We start from the raw sequence: 18024 nt of genomic DNA on the forward strand, positions 1-18024 counted from the left end.
ATGAGGACAGCATTAAAGTACTGAGTACCTTGGATGTGGAAAAGCACTATACAATTGAAAGGCCATTTACCATTATTGAAATTGTAAATTCCACCTTTAACAACACACAACTGTCCAAAAATTGGGATTAATTCACAAATTGTAAAATCAGTAAATGTAGTACACATTTGTTCTGCATAAGAAAATCAAGTACATATAAAAGATGCGAACAAGCATAAATAAAAAGCTTTAATGATGCGTGAACACCAGGTTTGTTATGTATTCTATGAGCAGTCATGCCATATTGTAAAATCGACATATTTTTCAGATTATTTTAAAACTGTCGTTCCGATTCTTGATAAGATCAATAAAGATACTTGCAGAATGTCGACAGACAGGCTTGGAATATTCACTGATATGGACAGAATATTTTCATGGTGGTCGCACAAAAATAAGCGCTCTTTCAGATCAAGACGTTGAATGTACATGTAATGATTGACGCAGTCATTTCAACCGAGTCACAAGGTCAGGTGCACATTACTTAAAGCAGTAATAAGGAAACATGTCTTTACTTCTAGTACAGCTGTCAAGTGTTCTATACATTTTTGATAAACATGAAGTGGCAGCATTATGAAACCTTCAGAAGCTAAAAGCAGCAAGCCGGTGAATGCACCTGCCAAATACTAGCAAAACAACACTGTTACAACATGGTGTCTTTAAACCAACATTGTCCTGGCTGGTCCTCTGATGCATAAAAGTCAATGTAGGAAATCGGTTGTTGCCATGACAACAGACACTATTCTTCTTAACACGCCAACGCACTGTCACGATGACTTTCAAACTGCTATCGCAGAGATGAATTTTACACTATAGCTGTGTACGCTTTTCTGTCACATTCAGTACGTCACCCCCCCTCCACCCCACCCATTACTGACAGTCTTGTCCAAAATACCGAGGTATAACTTCACAGTCCTACGTGCTTGGGATTCACACAGGCTACTTGCCGACGGATGCTGGGAGGGATGGTGGAGGTCAGCTTTAGCAGACGCTGTGCTGTGCTGATGTGTGCTCATTCTGGGATTCAACTTGAGACTGATTTAAGCTAGCTCTCTTAAACATGGAAGAGATGTAGAAGGCCTGACAGGAAACATTTGATCTGAATTAATATGGGAACAAGTGCAGGAAGAGCCAAGCAAATGGGGCAACTCACCACCCAGTATGCAGTGAGGGCTCCAATTATGTAGCCGAAAAGTACGTCCGACGGGTGGTGTTTGTTGTCAGTGATGCGGGTCAGACCTGTGTAGATGGCCAGCAGAAACAAAAGAAACTGCAGCACAGGTCTCAGCAGGCGGGCTTCACGCCATGTCAACCGTGCTTGAAGATAAAACTGCAAAAAAAAAAAAAACAGTCAGTCTTCTGTAAATGTGTACTGGCTCGTCAACAGCAAACTCACATACTCATCATGTTCGCTTTCTTTCAGCAGTCAGAAAAGAAGGCATCCGATATTTGAAAATCATCTGGCATTTTACCACCTAAGTATGCACTGTACCATTATTTCTTTTACCGTGACAAAATATCTATTGCTGTATGCTTTTGAAGGGAAAGATAACTGACTGGTAATTACATCAAACAACCCAGACTTCCAAAATGCAGGTAAGTATAATGTTGGAAAAATATATTAATAACAAAATTGCTCAATTTTTATTTGCTTTTCTTAAAATACTGTATGTCTTCTGATATTTGTTTAGTTTCATTATGTCTGTCTTTTTGTGGCTTTGCTTGTTGCAAGAATAAATGAATCATGATTTGTGTGCGTGCATGTGTGCGTGCGTGCGTGTGTGAAAAGATGTGTAAAAGTGAAAAGACATTCCCTTTTTGTGAATTTTCTACAATTTACTACATGCCCTTCTGCAGCCAGACAGCCCAAAGTTGGCAGTCCTGGTTAGCCTCTTCATCAAGCACCAAAAAAACAACAAAACAAAACAAAAAAACTGTGTTCACACCATGATTTGGCAGTAACAACTCATGTTGATCTGTAGCCCCCAATCTTTTTGTGTTGGCAGAGGAATGCATGCTAATGCGTTGTGTTCACTTAATATGAAAATTAGCAGATGCAGGAACACAATAAACCAACCTTAACATCCATATTAAAGTCGACAATCAACACAAGCCCCTTTATAGTAAGCATGAATAAATACGTAATAGTATGAGTGTGAATTCTTCGACATAGTCCTCCATCAAGCCATAAAAATGCAGGACGTCTCACAAACACACCCAGACAATAGAGGGGAGCAGTGAGGCAGTGAGCCGAGGTCATACCCCTCCCACAGCAAAACAAAGCGACCTCTGTGTTTCTCATTTCTCCTTCCAGTATCTCCCCTCCTCTATTTTCTCATTCGTTCACTCAGTGCAAGCTCACTGGACTGGTGATGACTTTGCATCTCATTACAACATAAAGGACTGCTATTTGGAAAATGGATGGAAAGATAGAAAGTAATGTTTATCTACTCACAGCTAAATACAGCATTGTGTACATCGCAAAAGAGGCATGCCCGGAGAAGAAGGACTTTCTATATTGAGAGAAAAATAGAATTAGGATATCTTTGACAAATACAATTTGGAAATATATTAAAAGAAAATTACTCTGTGTCACGTGTTTGAAACACTGATGTGCTGATGAGTTGGGTGGAAGGACGGGTGGACGGATGGGTAACTGGGTTGGCTGTTTGGATGGATGGATGGATGGATGGATGGATGGATGGATGGATGGATGGATGGATGGAAGGATGGATGGATGGATGGATGGATGGATGGATGGATGGATAGACGGACGGACGGAGTGATGTGACACCGGCGTTTTGGTGTGTATATTAGGGAATGAGCTGAAGCTGACAGCAGCTTGTTTGTGAGTGTGCCCATTGTGTTCGTTATGTTACTCTTCTACTGGTGACTGTTTCCTACATGCAAAGAAAAGGATAACAAGCAATGAATTGAGATCAAATGGGAAGGATGGTGGTCTGGACAAGCAGATGAAGGTTGTAGATGGATCCATAACTCACACACCTGGCCTCTTCTATAGAGCGGTAGTCAGTATTGTGGCATCTGACAGACTCCAAGTAAGCTCCTTCCGTGCAGTTGAGTGACGCGTAGGTGACACCACACACAGACAAGAAGTGCGGCCGCAGTCGGCCAATGCACAGCTTGGCCACGTTTGTTAGGGATTGGCCGACGCAGCAGCCGAACAGGAAGGAGCCCAACTCCTTGTAGAGACTAGACACGTACTTGTTCCTGACAAAGGCTTTGGAGTTGACGCCTTGGAAGTGCACACGGTAACATTCCCCTACAGTGATCTGCGGATGGACATGTGGTCACAACCACCGAGTTCAGAATCCAAATGAATTCAACGCAGTACTCACCCCGAGTCCCGTGATAAGGAGACCGCCAGCAATGAGCAGTTTGTCTGGTATGGCCTCAGACTGCAGATGTGGGTAGGCAATGCTGCTGTCTCCGCAAATGAAACCTCTGGTGTATGGTCTGACAGCCTTTAGCTCACTTAAAAAGAAAGGGGTGGAAACTGAGGGGGAAGAGGAGTGTGTTTATGATTAATGCTCAAATACTCAAACACTCATTCTTTCAGGATCATTCTGCAACAAAACACATTCTTTCACATTTTGGTATTTTATGTCATTTTTTGACGCAGTGGTGAAACCTATTATTATTAGTAGTAGTATTATCATTATTGTTGTTTTTATTATTAGTAGTATTATTATTGTTGTTGTTTTTATTATTATTATTTTTATTATTACAAAAAAATCTGTGAGTCCACCGTTTGCCTTTCATACAACAGGCCCAGATTTCACACTAAGTATTATGTTTGTCAGAAAAAAAATTGACAAGATCACCATTATTTCACTATTATCAGTTTTTGTGACATTTAAGTTTGGTGGTATGCTATGAGATTTTTCTAATTTATAATAGATGCCTCGGTGCAGTAAAGGTTGGCAAAACACTGGCCTCGTGGTTGTCGCTGAAGAAACTCAGTCATTCTACCATTAAGAAGAATGTGAAGGTCACAAGATGACTCCAGAGGGATTGAAGGAATTAAACCAAATGTTCTTGTTCCCTGACTAACCTTTATGTGCACAATTTCGAAAGGTTTCACTAGAATGGGGTTACAGCGCAAGAGCAGAACAGAAGAGCGGCTTGTTTGTGACTTGAGCTCAACTCTTCCCCGCAAAACAAAAGAGTGAATTCTGAAACAAACCAGAGCCAGAAGCAGCCTGACACTGCCTACCCAACACTCATTTCCCCCGATACCCCTCTCTGCCTCACGGCTCACACTCCTGCACGGAGACACTGGAGGCAACTCGACAGGCAAAAATGCACAACATGTTGTCCTCTGCACGTTTAAGTCAAGGGTTAAAACACACTACCTCTCCAGCCAGCAAGTGTGTGCTGATTAACCATTGCATAACCTCTTCCTGTCACTGTGAGGGACAGTGACACAAGCGCGCCTGCACGGACATGGGGATCCTACATATTTATTTATAGCGAATGCAATTCCCCGATTCCTCGCCAACTCTGCTCTACCCTGAGAACAAGTGGTTGCTATAGAAACAGTTGAATTCCCTGGGCAATGCACGAAACAGCTGGCACAGGCAGAGAGCTTGAGAGTGTGCAGGGGTGGGAAACAAGAGTCTTAGATGTGCATAAATTGAGTGAAAAAAAGTTTTTGGTGATATTTTTCTTTTGGATTACAAGTCTTCAAGTGAAATCACCATACTAAAACAGCAGCTGCTAACTTATGTAATGACAAAATGTGGAAAACAAAATGGAACCTCCAGACACCAAAACATAAATGAATCAATGAACTTCAAAATATAAAGGTACGCACTTTGTACCACAATGTGGCCTTGGGAAGGATTAGGAGGCTATTTTGACATATGATTATTTTAGCGATCAGGGACTATTAGGTTGTCATCATCATCATCTTTCGGAACACCATTCAGACGCTTGAGGACTGCATGGCATGTAGAATAGAATACTTTATGGTACATCTTGTTGTTGTGAAGCAAGATCAAATGAAATTTGTATTAAGAACCCGTGTTATCTAATTAGTAGGAAGTCAGTTGTGAACATTTTTAGCTGTTTAACACATGCACTAATATAAATTTAAGGTTATGTAAATGCCATAGTAAAAGGAATCATTCCAAGGTTTTATATTTACACGAATAGAATAGAAGTTAGTCTTTTGTGCAAAAGAGTCAATTTCACATTGAATTAAATGGTTTTGTGGAATCAAGTAGTAAATTAATCCCAGACACTTAAACAGTGTCTGGTAAATTCCAGTGACATATAGGCAAAACAATTAAATGTTCTTTCTTAATGGATGGCAAAAAAGTTACACATTAGACTTTTTTCTTTTTCGTGTGCACTTTACATGCAGTCTTACACTAAAAGCACTTACAAACTTACCCAGCACCATAGGAAAATAAAAGGGAACATTTATACAGCCTTCACGTCCAGAGTGGACTACATACATTTCTTATTATCTATTATTTCAAGATTTAGCTCACTCCAATTGTTCCTCAGAAGAAGAAAAAAACTTTGAAAAAATCTTAAAAAGTTGAAAAGATGGACATTATATTCACCTAAAAAAAGGCACAGGACGTCTGAACATACGAGAAGCTTCTTTGTGAATGAAGCCTGCCCAGTTTGTTTCGGTTTATTGGCGCTGCTGTTTTCCATCCCCGCTGCTGCTGCCAGTGGCGAGGCGCTCTTCCCTTTGGGTCGGATGGGTTGGCGCTCTGGGCTCACATGAGCGCGCTGCGGACCCAACTGATCCAGCATTTCAAAACACAAAGTGAACTGAGCAACTTCCCATTAACAAGTTTATCGAGCCACAAATGCGAAGATATCATTGACGCCGAGCAACTACTTTATGACGACTTCTAATCGCCTGCAAAACTCGTTCAAACGGGCAACGAGGCCTTGATGAACAACGTCATGTTCAAAAGTATGCAATGCGTATTGCGAAATATTTCACGCTCTCTGTCTTTGCCATTGTGTCATAGTGCGCGCATCCTTTTGAGGGTCGCACACTGCTGGAGCTGCTGCAGCTCACTCCGGGCGAAAGGCTGACAATAGTGTTGGCTCGTGAGTGAACGATGGGTTTAAAAGAACGAATCTTTCAGTGAACGAGAATGACCGAATCACTTCCTAAAGTGATTCGTTCTTTTTTCAGTTCATATGACTTCAACCAGTAGGTGTCAGTAATGCCCATTGAAGCTGGTGCCACCTCGCCGTAAAACAAAACGAAGAAGAAAATGACGTAACTTCCTGTTCCCGAACGAGTCGTGAATTGCATTTTCCGTTCATCAACTGAACGGATCTCTGAGTGAACGAGTCAGTGATTTGTATTTCCAGTTCATCGCGAGAACGGATCAGTGAGGGAACAAATCCTGACTTTCCCGTTCGCGAACGAGTTAATGTGTGAACTGCCTTCCCGTGCATCAACGGATCAGTCAGTGAATGTGTTGCGTCTCCTGGCGTGAACTATGTAAGCCAGAATGTCGATTTACAATTTGCCAAGGAAAGAAAGAACCACTCACTGAAACACCGCTTCTTTTATGCGCGTTTTCTCCAAGCTAACGGCCAACTTTATTGCATGAAGGGATGCCCCGCTATGCAACAACGGGGAGATTATGCTTCTCTTTGGGTAATCCTGATTTTATAACACTTGTAGTAGTTTTTAAATAACGTGTATGCATATATAAGCCTAAATATTGTTATCCAATATATCTACTGCAATTTCACGTTGGATTGCTTGTTTGAAATTTACTTTTATTATTATTTTAATAAACATTTATGTTAAAACTTGTCTGGTGTTTTATTCCTTGTTTTTATATTTGCCAATTAAAACATAAAAATCAAACATTTGGTTAACTGCTTTATATGACAACATGTGTAGGTACACCTCATGGACACTTCAATAGGTGCACTACACGAGGTAAAAAAAAAGAAGAATAAATAAATAAAGGGTTAATTGCACAATGAAAACATATTTTCTCGCACCTGGGATTGAACCAAGATCTTATTGAGCAAGAGCCCATGTCACTAACCAGTCGGCTGTTTCGACATGACAGGCTATGGTCGGATGCACTGTTTTGTACTAGTGATGTGCATCACAAGTCCCGTGAGTGAAAAGTGCCACACCCGCCCTCACCCCCACCTCCTGATTGGCTGTTTGAGTTGTGACATCACTTGGACACTCCATTAGGTACACTGCCATTTTCAAGAGTACCTAATAACAGGCCACTTTATTAGGGAAATATCATGGTCAAAGGTCACAGGTGTCAAGCTCTAGTCCTCGGGGCCGCGTTCCAACATGTTTTCCAAGTGACCCTCGTTAAGCGCACCTGCGTGAAAAGTTTTAGCTACTTTCACGTTCTGAAGGAGCTAAAACTTTTCACGCAGGTGCGCTTAACGAGGGAATCACACGGACACTCCATTAGGTACACCGCCATTTTCAAGTGTACCTAATAACAGGCCACTTTATTAGGGAAATATCATGGTCAAAGGTCACAGGTGTCAAGCTCTAGTCCTCGGGGCCGCGTTCCAACATGTTTTCCAAGTGACCCTCGTTAAGCGCACCTGCGTGAAAAGTTTTAGCTACTTTCACGTTCTGAAGGAGCTAAAACTTTTCACGCAGGTGCGCTTAACGAGGGAATCACACGGACACTCCATTAGGTACACCGCCATTTTCAAGTGTACCTAATAACAGGCCACTTTATTAGGGAAATATCATGGTCAAAGGTCACAGGTGTCAAGCTCTAGTCCTCGGGGCCGCGTTCCAACATGTTTTCCAAGTGACCCTCGTTAAGCGCACCTGCGTGAAAAGTTTTAGCTACTTTCACGTTCTGAAGGAGCTAAAACTTTTCACGCAGGTGCGCTTAACGAGGGAATCACACGGACACTCCATTAGGTACACCGCCATTTTCAAGTGTACCTAATAACAGGCCACTTTATTAGGGAAATATCATGGTCAAAGGTCACAGGTGTCAAGCTCTAGTCCTCGGGGCCGCGTTCCAACATGTTTTCCAAGTGACCCTCGTTAAGCGCACCTGCGTGAAAAGTTTTAGCTACTTTCACGTTCTGAAGGAGCTAAAACTTTTCATGCAGGTGCGCTTAACGAGGGAATCACACGGACACTCCATTAGGTACACCGCCATTTTCAAGTGTACCTAATAACAGGCCACTTTATTAGGGAAATATCATGGTCAAAGGTCACAGGTGTCAAGCTCTAGTCCTCGGGGCCGCGTTCCAACATGTTTTCCAAGTGACCCTCGTTAAGCGCACCTGCGTGAAAAGTTTTAGCTACTTTCACGTTCTGAAGGAGCTAAAACTTTTCACGCAGGTGCGCTTAACGAGGGAATCACACGGACACTCCCTTAGGTACACCGCCATTTTCAAGTGTACCTAATAACAGGCCACTTTATTAGGGAAATATCATGGTCAAAGGTCACAGGTGTCAAGCTCTAGTCCTCGGGGCCGCGTTCCAACATGTTTTCCAAGTGACCCTCGTTAAGCGCACCTGCGTGAAAAGTTTTAGCTACTTTCACGTTCTGAAGGAGCTAAAACTTTTCACGCAGGTGCGCTTAACGAGGGAATCACACGGACACTCCATTAGGTACACCGCCATTTTCAAGTGTACCTAATAACAGGCCACTTTATTAGGGAAATATCATGGTCAAAGGTCACAGGTGTCAAGCTCTAGTCCTCGGGGCCGCGTTCCAACATGTTTTCCAAGTGACCCTCGTTAAGCGCACCTGCGTGAAAAGTTTTAGCTACTTTCACGTTCTGAAGGAGCTAAAACTTTTCACGCAGGTGCGCTTAACGAGGGAATCACACGGACACTCCATTAGGTACACCGCCATTTTCAAGTGTACCTAATAACAGGCCACTTTATTAGGGAAATATCATGGTCAAAGGTCACAGGTGTCAAGCTCTAGTCCTCGGGGCCGCGTTCCAACATGTTTTCCAAGTGACCCTCGTTAAGCGCACCTGCGTGAAAAGTTTTAGCTACTTTCACGTTCTGAAGGAGCTAAAACTTTTCATGCAGGTGCGCTTAACGAGGGAATCACACGGACACTCCATTAGGTACACCGCCATTTTCAAGTGTACCTAATAACAGGCCACTTTATTAGGGAAATATCATGGTCAAAGGTCACAGGTGTCAAGCTCTAGTCCTCGGGGCCGCGTTCCAACATGTTTTCCAAGTGACCCTCGTTAAGCGCACCTGCGTGAAAAGTTTTAGCTACTTTCACGTTCTGAAGGAGCTAAAACTTTTCACGCAGGTGCGCTTAACGAGGGAATCACACGGACACTCCCTTAGGTACACCGCCATTTTCAAGTGTACCTAATAACAGGCCACTTTATTAGGGAAATATCATGGTCAAAGGTCACAGGTGTCAAGCTCTAGTCCTCGGGGCCGCGTTCCAACATGTTTTCCAAGTGACCCTCGTTAAGCGCACCTGCGTGAAAAGTTTTAGCTACTTTCACGTTCTGAAGGAGCTAAAACTTTTCACGCAGGTGCGCTTAACGAGGGAATCACACGGACACTCCATTAGGTACACCGCCATTTTCAAGTGTACCTAATAACAGGCCACTTTATTAGGGAAATATCATGGTCAAAGGTCACAGGTGTCAAGCTCTAGTCCTCGGGGCCGCGTTCCAACATGTTTTCCAAGTGACCCTCGTTAAGCGCACCTGCGTGAAAAGTTTTAGCCACTTTCACGTTCTGAAGGAGCTAAAACTTTTCACGCAGGTGCGCTTAACGAGGGAATCACACGGACACTCCATTAGGTACACCGCCATTTTCAAGTGTACCTAATAACAGGCCACTTTATTAGGGAAATACACGAGGTGAATCTTGGAAAACATCTTGGAACGCGGCCCCGAGGACTAGAGCTTGACACCTGTGACCTTTGACCATGATATTGGGGGCGGAGCCACCTTATGTATTTACACATAAATAATTGTATTTGTTTGCATATGGATACGCACACAAAGCGAGGTTCCAATTTGAAAAGGACATTTAGGTATAAGTTCACACTCGGGGTCGAACCAAGTGCTCACTGAGTAAGAGCCCGTAACACTAACCAGTCGGCTATTTCGACCTAGCAGCCCGTCGTCGTCTGCACTGTTTTGTACTAGTGATGTGCATTCCAGTTTTTTAAATGAACCGAATCATTAGAATCGTTTCACTCAAAAGATTTGTTCAAAAGAATCGTTCACCGAATCGTTCGCTACACTTTCTTATTTATTTATTCTTTTTTTTTTTTTTTTTTTTTTTTTTTTCCTCGTGTAGTGTACCTAATGAAGTGTCCATGAGGTGTACCTAATCACAGGCCACTTCATTAGGGAAAAAGCTAAGTGAAAGTGAAAAGTGCCACACCCGCCCTCACCCCCACTGATTGGCTGTTTGATCTGTGATGTCACTCAGACACTCCATTAGGTACACCGCCATTTTCAGGTGTACCTAATCACAGGCCACTTCATTAGGGAAAAATCATGGTCAAAGCTTAAATGAAAGTGATAAGTGACACACCCGCCCTCACCCCCACTTTCTGATTGGCTGTTTGATCTGTGACGTCATTCGGACACTCTATTAGGTACACCGCCACTTTCAGGTGTTCCTAATCACAGGCCACTTATTAGGGAAAAATCATGGTCAAAGCTTCACGGAAAGTGAAAAGGACTGGAAGTGAAAAGTTGAACGATTCGTTTGAACGAATCTTTTGAGTGAACTGATTCCAAAGATTCAGTTCACCTAAAAGAACTGGAATGCACTCCGAAGTCAAGCGAATATAACACTACTTCAGTGACACGTGAAGAGAGCCGTGAAGTCAAATCACCTGGAAAAGCAGAGGTTCTCAACGTGGGAGAATTGTTTTACTCATTGCATGCACTTTGTTGACATATCAGTTTCTCAAGTGACCCAAGGAAATTATAAGAAAATTGTCAGCACACCATCAGAAACAAAAAGTATGAATACTTAATGATCTCACCTCAATTTACCAACAAATTGAGTTAAAATTTTAGGCCTGTGCAAGTAAACACCAAACCTGTAGCCATAAAAATCCAAGCGTTTGTTGTTTATGTTTTGTTTTGTTTAATGAATGCGCGGACAGTAATTGATTACAATTTGAAAACAGTTGTTGATTAAACACGAAGAAGGAAAAACACTATTATTGTTTAAGGAGTAAATAATTGATTATATTTTACTGTCTGCTGCCAAGTCGGAATTTCAAATTATTGCAACGTTCTCAATTTGTTTTACTGGATAAATAAAGCTAAAAATAAAATGACTGATTGTCCACTTAAATCTTTTGCGTGTAGAATCAATTCAACAACTTGTTCAACATCCTACAACAGACTGTCTTCGACTTCCTGTATTCGAGCACTGTTCTAAGGTAATGAGTGAGTCCACTCTCTTTGTACTGTAGTTATAGTGGTTTGAGCGCTAGGTGGCAGTAAAACCATGTTTTCTCTTCGGTTGAGTTTCACCATGGTTTGCCTCGTTGTCAATTAGTCGGCTCTTTAATCAGATTAAAAACTTTAGCCACAGAGAAAAAGACTTGTAAAAACCCGATTCGTAAGACTTCATAATGATTACTAAAATGTGGACAAAAAAGCCCGCTATCTTGACCCAATTGGTCCCCAAGCAAAATTGTATCTGTGCCATTGATGAGCGAAGTAATACGAAAAGTTCTACTCAGCGGAGGTAACTGAAAAAGGGTGCATATAATAATAATAATAATAATAATAATAATAATAATGATGATAATAATAATAATAATAATAATATCTTGCTGACTGGCTGTCAATCTCATACTGCAATCAATCTCGGGTCAAATAAACTAGCCACAGTGGCAGTAAGTGACAGGAAAACTAACTTCTCTTTTGCTGACTGCCAAAAAGGTTTGCCGCATTGTGAAACAGATGCAGCAGTAGTGACTGAGACATCCGTGACTGCAAGGGTGAAAAGCAAAAGCGAGAACAGTGAAAAACCCAAACCTGTTAGGGTGGAATTTTTCTCCTCATTCTGCATTGAGACTGCAAAATGTATAACTGACATGTATATGCATATTTTGATATACAGTACTGTAAGTAATAAAAAGTAAATGTCCTTTCAGCTCTCTCTCTCTCTCTCTCGCTTTATATCTATAAGATTTGTTGTTATCCCTTCCCAAAGATACAACCTTTGTTTTATTTCACACATATATACACGTTCATTCAGTGTAAAGAGACTTGAGAAATCTGGGTGCATTTGTAGTATATTTCATGTGGTCAATTTCATGAGGTAACAAAACCTTTTCATTTTTGCTTCTTGCACATGAGCACATGGATTTTCCTGATTGGCTGTCATACTTTCGTGTGTGCGTGTGTGTGCGTGTGCGTGCGTGCGTGCGTGTGTGTGTGTGTGTGTGTGTGTGTGTGCGTGTGTGTGTGTGTGTGAGACATGCTGACTTCCACATCTCTACGTATCTATCACGCCCCCACACAAACCATCCCCACATGTTCCCATTATGCCCTTGTTTATTCTCTATTGTCACTCATGATACTTGAATTACCCAAGCATGTCATGTGTGATTACATCATCTGGAGCGTCAATGGCACGATACCATTTCCACTTTTATAGTGCAAAATGTCTCAGGGGACTCCACATATGTGACGTGTGTTTGTGTGTGGGGGTCTGTGCGTGTGTTTATGTGTGTAACAAATACAGTCAAACCTCGGTTTTCTATCGTCCCGGTTCTCGAACAAATCGGAATTCGAACGAAAAATTCGAGTTTTTGCTCCGGTTGTCGAACAAAATTCGGAGGTCGAGGTTTGACTGTAGTACAACAAATAGTACAATATGAAAGACGTCATAAAAGTGATTGTGGTTCACATTCACTCTCAGTTCTGACACTACCTCACATAACGGGAAACCCCTGATGTCACATTAACTCTTTAATATGATTGGATGACATGTGAAGCGAAACTGCGTTTTTGTTTTTGCCAAGATTGCGCGAGTCCTGGGTGTGCTGCGAGCGGGGAACACCCTGAACTGGTCGCCAGCCAAGTGCAGGGCACCCAGAGACGAACAAGCTCCCCACTCACACTCACGGGCAATTTGGGGTGCTCAATCGACCTACTACGAACGTTTTTTGGGTGTGGGAGGAAACCGGAGGACCCGGAATAAACCCACGCATGATTGGGGAGAACATGAAAACTTCACACAGGGAGGGCCGGAGGTGGAATCGAACCTACACCCTCCGAATTGAGGCGGACGTGCTAACCAGAGTGCCCACATCCTCTGTACACAAAAGCTGCTCAGTGTTTTCCCTACACCAGTGTTTTCGTAGTCGTTCTAGATTATTTTATTTGAAATGGGTTTTATTGTAGGTATACTTATTGAGTCATAGTTATTGATTTGATGTGGCTTGCTGCTGTTATTTCCTTTATTCATCCATGGATTTTGCCTGGTTGAAAGTTTTGTTATTATTTTGTTTTATTCATGATTTAGTTTTACTGACAGATTAAAAAAAATTATGTGGATTTGGCCTTTGTTTTGGGTTATTTTGTTTCATTCGTTTATTTGAAAATTTGACAAGGTCACAGTTTTTATATCTCTCTCTGTAGTTATTTGAGTATCGAAGGTGATGAGTGGAACCAGTTTCACTTCTTGCACTGTCTCTAAAAATATGTAGCGCTGCAGGCGGTTGCGAAATAGGGAGTCTCGGAAAGTTTTCACGCCCCCGGAAAGTCGGACATAACTTTCACGCCCCCGGAAAGTCGGACATCGCGGAGGAGTGGCGGCGGCGTGAGAAATAAGGCGAGGATGGACACCCACGACTTCCGTGGTTTTTCCTTTCTCTCACCTTTTTTTTGCTATAAAAGGGCCGGATCGAAGACACTCGGCTCAATCCCGTGCACCGAGTGTAGTACAGAGCAAGCCGCCATCCTGTGGAAGTTACACGCTGCAATTAGACGACTTGTCACAACAGCCTTCATTATGTGCGCATTGTTAGGACAGACACTCAAAGACACGGACATTGAGTGTCACGAGAACAGAAGACGTGATCGGGGTCGTTGTCTGGACGTGTGCATGGTCGTGTCCGTCCTTGTCCTATATGCAGCGCTCGCTGCCATGGCTGTAGTGTGTCTCCCTGTCCTGATGACGCACGGGGACTCAAAGCTGCAGCCGTATCGCTCTGCAAACGAAGAACAAACACAGAGCCCGCCATACAAGGTACATTTTGGATTTTTTTTTCTTTTCAAATCAGACATTTGACTTAAATACTGTAGCCTGTCCTCTTTTGTCCAAGATGACTTCTTATGCCATTATTGTTTATATGTTGACAGATGCAGAACTTTGCTTTCTTGGAGGCAATCTCAAGTAAGTCTCTTTGTTTTTGGTCAAATGTATTTGAACACCATTCATCCATTTCCTGAAGCACTTATACTAATTAGGGTTGAGTTGTATCTTACTGTGGGCGAAGCAGTGAATGAACACATCGATACAATTTCGAGTCTTCCATGAACCTGTCATGCATGTTTTTGGAATGTGGCTGGATTGCGGGGGCACATCTATGCAGGTGCCAACTCTACACCGGAAGCAATAGAATATTCTAGCCAATTATTTTACTGATACTTCTATACTTTAGAGTTTAAGAAAATCATTTGGCTTTCCAATTTCATGACGAATACTGGATTTCAACTCGGCAGTATGGCTGCATGCCTTATCAATGACATTTTCACTGATGATTATTGATGTCTCCTTTTTACAGGCAAGTTGGTGAACTCAACAGTTCAATGGGGTTCAGTCCACTATGGCACCGGGGAGTCTGTTGGTACCACCTTCCATTTTGACTCAAAGCAACACTCACTGAGACCACGAAAGGCGGGGATGTACTTCATCTACCTGAATCTCAACCTGACCTGCACATACAATTGCAATGCTGGCCTTCTCAGCGTAAATGTGGGGGACACGCTGAGCTGCCAAGTGAAGCTTCTAGCAGACACCCCACGACAAAGCAAGAAGTGTTGGACTGTGAGTAGGCTGAACGACGACACGTCGTTGCTCACCCAAATGAGTGTACCAGAAGAAGGATTGCAGAACTGGAAGCTGGAGCTCAATGGGTCTAATTTGGGTATTTTCCTCGTGGACTAATATCTGACATCAACTATCCCAACTAAAAAACTCAACCATGTGAAAGACTTTGCGGAGCTCACGTGGAAAAAAAAAAAAAAAAAAAAAAAAGAGACTGTTGCAATCAGGAAGCAAACATGTACTAGACACTGATTGCTTCTTTCTAATACTATACATATTTATTTGACAAGATGGTACTATTTATGTTGCAGGGTCAACATATATATGATGTTATAGATTGAGAACACTACATTAGTGTTAATGTGCAATTCACTTTGTCTTTGAGTTGCTGGTTCTCTTTATTTTATAAAATGGCTTCAAGGTTCTCATCTGGATTCACTTCATACCACCTTAGATAAACGGCAGTGAGGTCACAGTCACGCTAACTGCAACGCTTACTGTAAATCATTCCTTTGGTATTAACACAATAGAAGTTATGATTTGCTATGCAAACGAAGATTACAGAGTAAATAAAATATGTACTGAAGAGTTCCGTTTTGCTAAATAAACATAAGCTAGCAGGTATATACAGGCCTGTGTACAATCAAGTTTTAGAACCTGAATCTCTGTAAAACTATTTCATTTGGGAACCCTCAAAAGTAGATTTAGGTGGGGGTTTTTTTGTCAACCATTCACTGCACCGCTTATCCTGTTCAGAGTTAAAGAGTGCTGGATTCAAGCCCAGCTTTCTTGGTGCAAAAGGTCCACCAAATTGGTTGCCACTTACACTTGAACAACCATTCAGATTTACGTGTACACTGACTGAGTGGGAGCTGAATCCACAATGCGTACACCGGAGACAAGTGAATACCATCAGTGACTCCTGTCAAATAATTTCATGCACTTTGCTCGTTCACATACAAATCTGAAGAATCTAACACAAGTAAGGGAAACATATGGATGGGAACATTGCATGTACCATTGAGAGTGTAAAATACACAGATGTAGCTCTAAATTTGGGCATCTTTACAAAAAAAAGTGTAACCAAATGTACTTTATTGTTTGATGTTCAAAATGTGGACTTGACAAATGTGATGAAACAATGTAGCAAAGTCCAATGGACAAACTGCACTGTGCTGATTGTATCCATATTAACATGGAAATAATGATAATAATAAACATATATGAACTGTATTTTTGTGTGTCCGTGTGTGTTCACGTACGTGAATGTGAAAAGTGGAAAATGACGTCATGAAAGTGATTGCGACAAAGTTACAAGTGGAATGTTTGAAAGTGTCAGCTAAGGGGAACGTTCCCTGTTGTTGTCTGTAGCGGGAAGTAACAGTGCATCACTTCCTGTTTATTTATTTTGAAGTGCGGTTTGGAAAAAAAAAAAAAAAAGGCTGATATCACATTGAGGTGCCGATTACAACAGAAAATTAATAGGAGTATATCCCTTGTCATTGTGACCCGTGAGCTATATTTCTTAGAAAACAAATTGCAATACTTCAGATTTCAACAATTATTTATGTTTACTGGCATTTTAATGAGGAGCACAGGAAAATGTATTTATTTGCCTAATTACAATTAGCATGCTGGATTGAAATTTATGCCAGATCAGTTTAATATTTATGATATAATTTTAGTTTGCATTTTAGTTCCATCACATTGAATATAAAAACATTGAGTAGTATCATTATGGCTTATTATTATTGTTATGTAGAGGTCCCCAACACTGCAAACTGCAACCACAGTGACAATAATCAATACAATATTGTATATCTCAAACAGTTTCTTTCAACCTATTCTGATGCCGCTTTTGCATTGGATCACATTTGCACAAAATCTTTAGACCATAACTGCTGGATGAACATAGATTTTTTTTTTTTATGAATGTATAACAATTATTATATAAAACTCTCAGTATAAAAATACAGTTTTATGGAGGAACAGCTGATAAATTCAGAGTAGAACACTTTTTGAATTGCTTTTAGGAGATTACCACCAAGCACATACTGGCCAAGTCTCATGTTCGAAGGTGTGCATAGGAGATGCTGATGTGTTGATTTGCGGCTTACCACAGGAAATAACCCAATTACATCAAGAGTCTATCTAAACATGGTCACCCCACTCTCCCCATTGTTTCCATATCTTGCAGACTCATTTTATCAACTTTTCTTGCTGAAGTCTTGCGTGTGTCCTTTTGTACGAAAAAAGGGCTTTTGCACCTACACTTCATCGCATTTGCCGCAGAATACATCCATTCTCAAGGGCTCAGATTTGTTTGGATAAAATGAGGTAATGGTGCTAATAACCATAAGCTAATTTACATATATTAGTTAATTGGAGGCAGCACGGTGGCCACACTGGTTAGTACATCTGCCTCACAGTTCAGAAGGTGCGGGTTCGATTTTACCTCCAGCCCTCCCTGTATGAACTTTGCATGTTCTCCCCGTGCCTGTGCCTGCGTGGGTTTTCCCCTGAAAATCCAGTTTCCTCCCACAACCCAAAAACATGCAGGGTAAGCTGATTGAGCACTCCCCAATTGCCCGTAGGCTTGAGTGCGAGTGGTTGTTCGTCTCTGTGTGCTCTGCGATTGGCTGGCAACCCGTCCCTGTTGGGATAGGCTCCAGCACGCCCGCAAGCGGTACAGAAGATGGATGGATGGATGGATGGATAAATGGAAATGCTTTTGGGTAGATGACATCTGAAGTCTGGTGCACGTTGTGTCTGACCTGGAGATATTTTGACAGGCCTTTAACTTAAATTCTTGTTTCTCAGTCATTCTACCTCTACACCTGTCTCCAGGAACTAAAAATCATGTTCGACTGGCCTTAGATCAGGCAACTACGCGCTGGGTGCATGTGAAAGGGCCCATCCTCTGTATGTCAGCGTGCGCAGCATAG

The 18024-nt window shown here is 41.8% G+C and overlaps 2 protein-coding genes across 2 annotated transcripts; one reads left to right on the forward strand and one right to left on the reverse strand.

Annotated features, from left to right (window-relative positions):
* Window positions 1–75: 75 nt before the first annotated feature.
* On the reverse strand, window positions 76–6119 carry LOC119122952 (phospholipid phosphatase 3-like). The gene is made up of 6 exons (XM_037251673.1): window positions 5631–6119; window positions 3396–3553; window positions 3043–3329; window positions 2492–2549; window positions 1190–1366; window positions 76–1116 (listed from the first exon to the last, which is right to left on the reverse strand). The coding sequence occupies exons 1-6, from the start codon at window positions 5827–5829 to the stop codon at window positions 1018–1020; spliced, it is 978 nt and encodes a 325-aa protein (XP_037107568.1). The 5' UTR covers window positions 5830–6119; the 3' UTR covers window positions 76–1017.
* Window positions 6120–13692: 7573 nt separating this feature from the next.
* LOC119126872 lies at window positions 13693–16312 on the forward strand. Its single transcript, XM_037258369.1, has 3 exons — window positions 13693–14278; window positions 14392–14425; window positions 14817–16312. The coding sequence occupies exons 1-3, from the start codon at window positions 13868–13870 to the stop codon at window positions 15197–15199; spliced, it is 828 nt and encodes a 275-aa protein (XP_037114264.1). The 5' UTR covers window positions 13693–13867; the 3' UTR covers window positions 15200–16312.
* The last annotated feature ends 1712 nt before the right edge of the window (window positions 16313–18024 follow it).

This window comes from Syngnathus acus, chromosome 1 (genome assembly GCF_901709675.1).
Source record: "Syngnathus acus chromosome 1, fSynAcu1.2, whole genome shotgun sequence".
Classification (NCBI taxonomy): domain Eukaryota; kingdom Metazoa; phylum Chordata; class Actinopteri; order Syngnathiformes; family Syngnathidae; genus Syngnathus; species Syngnathus acus.

What these genes read in the sequence shown, in the direction of transcription:
- LOC119122952 (XM_037251673.1), bottom strand. Translation starts at nt 5,829, where the DNA reads ATGCTGGATCAGTTGGGTCCGCAGCGCGCTCATGTGAGCCCAGAGCGC. An exon ending in TCCTTATCACGGGACTCGGG is followed by an intron (nt 3,330 to 3,395) that starts GTGAGTACTGCG and finishes GTCCATCCGCAG; the next exon opens with ATCACTGTAGGGGAATGTTA. An exon ending in CGCTCTATAGAAGAGGCCAG is followed by an intron (nt 2,550 to 3,042) that starts GTGTGTGAGTTA and finishes CTCTCAATATAG; the next exon opens with AAAGTCCTTCTTCTCCGGGC.
- LOC119126872 (XM_037258369.1), top strand. Translation starts at nt 13,868, where the DNA reads ATGGACACCCACGACTTCCGTGGTTTTTCCTTTCTCTCACCTTTTTTT. An exon ending in CACAGAGCCCGCCATACAAG is followed by an intron (nt 14,279 to 14,391) that starts GTACATTTTGGA and finishes ATATGTTGACAG; the next exon opens with ATGCAGAACTTTGCTTTCTT. An exon ending in TTTCTTGGAGGCAATCTCAA is followed by an intron (nt 14,426 to 14,816) that starts GTAAGTCTCTTT and finishes TCCTTTTTACAG; the next exon opens with GCAAGTTGGTGAACTCAACA.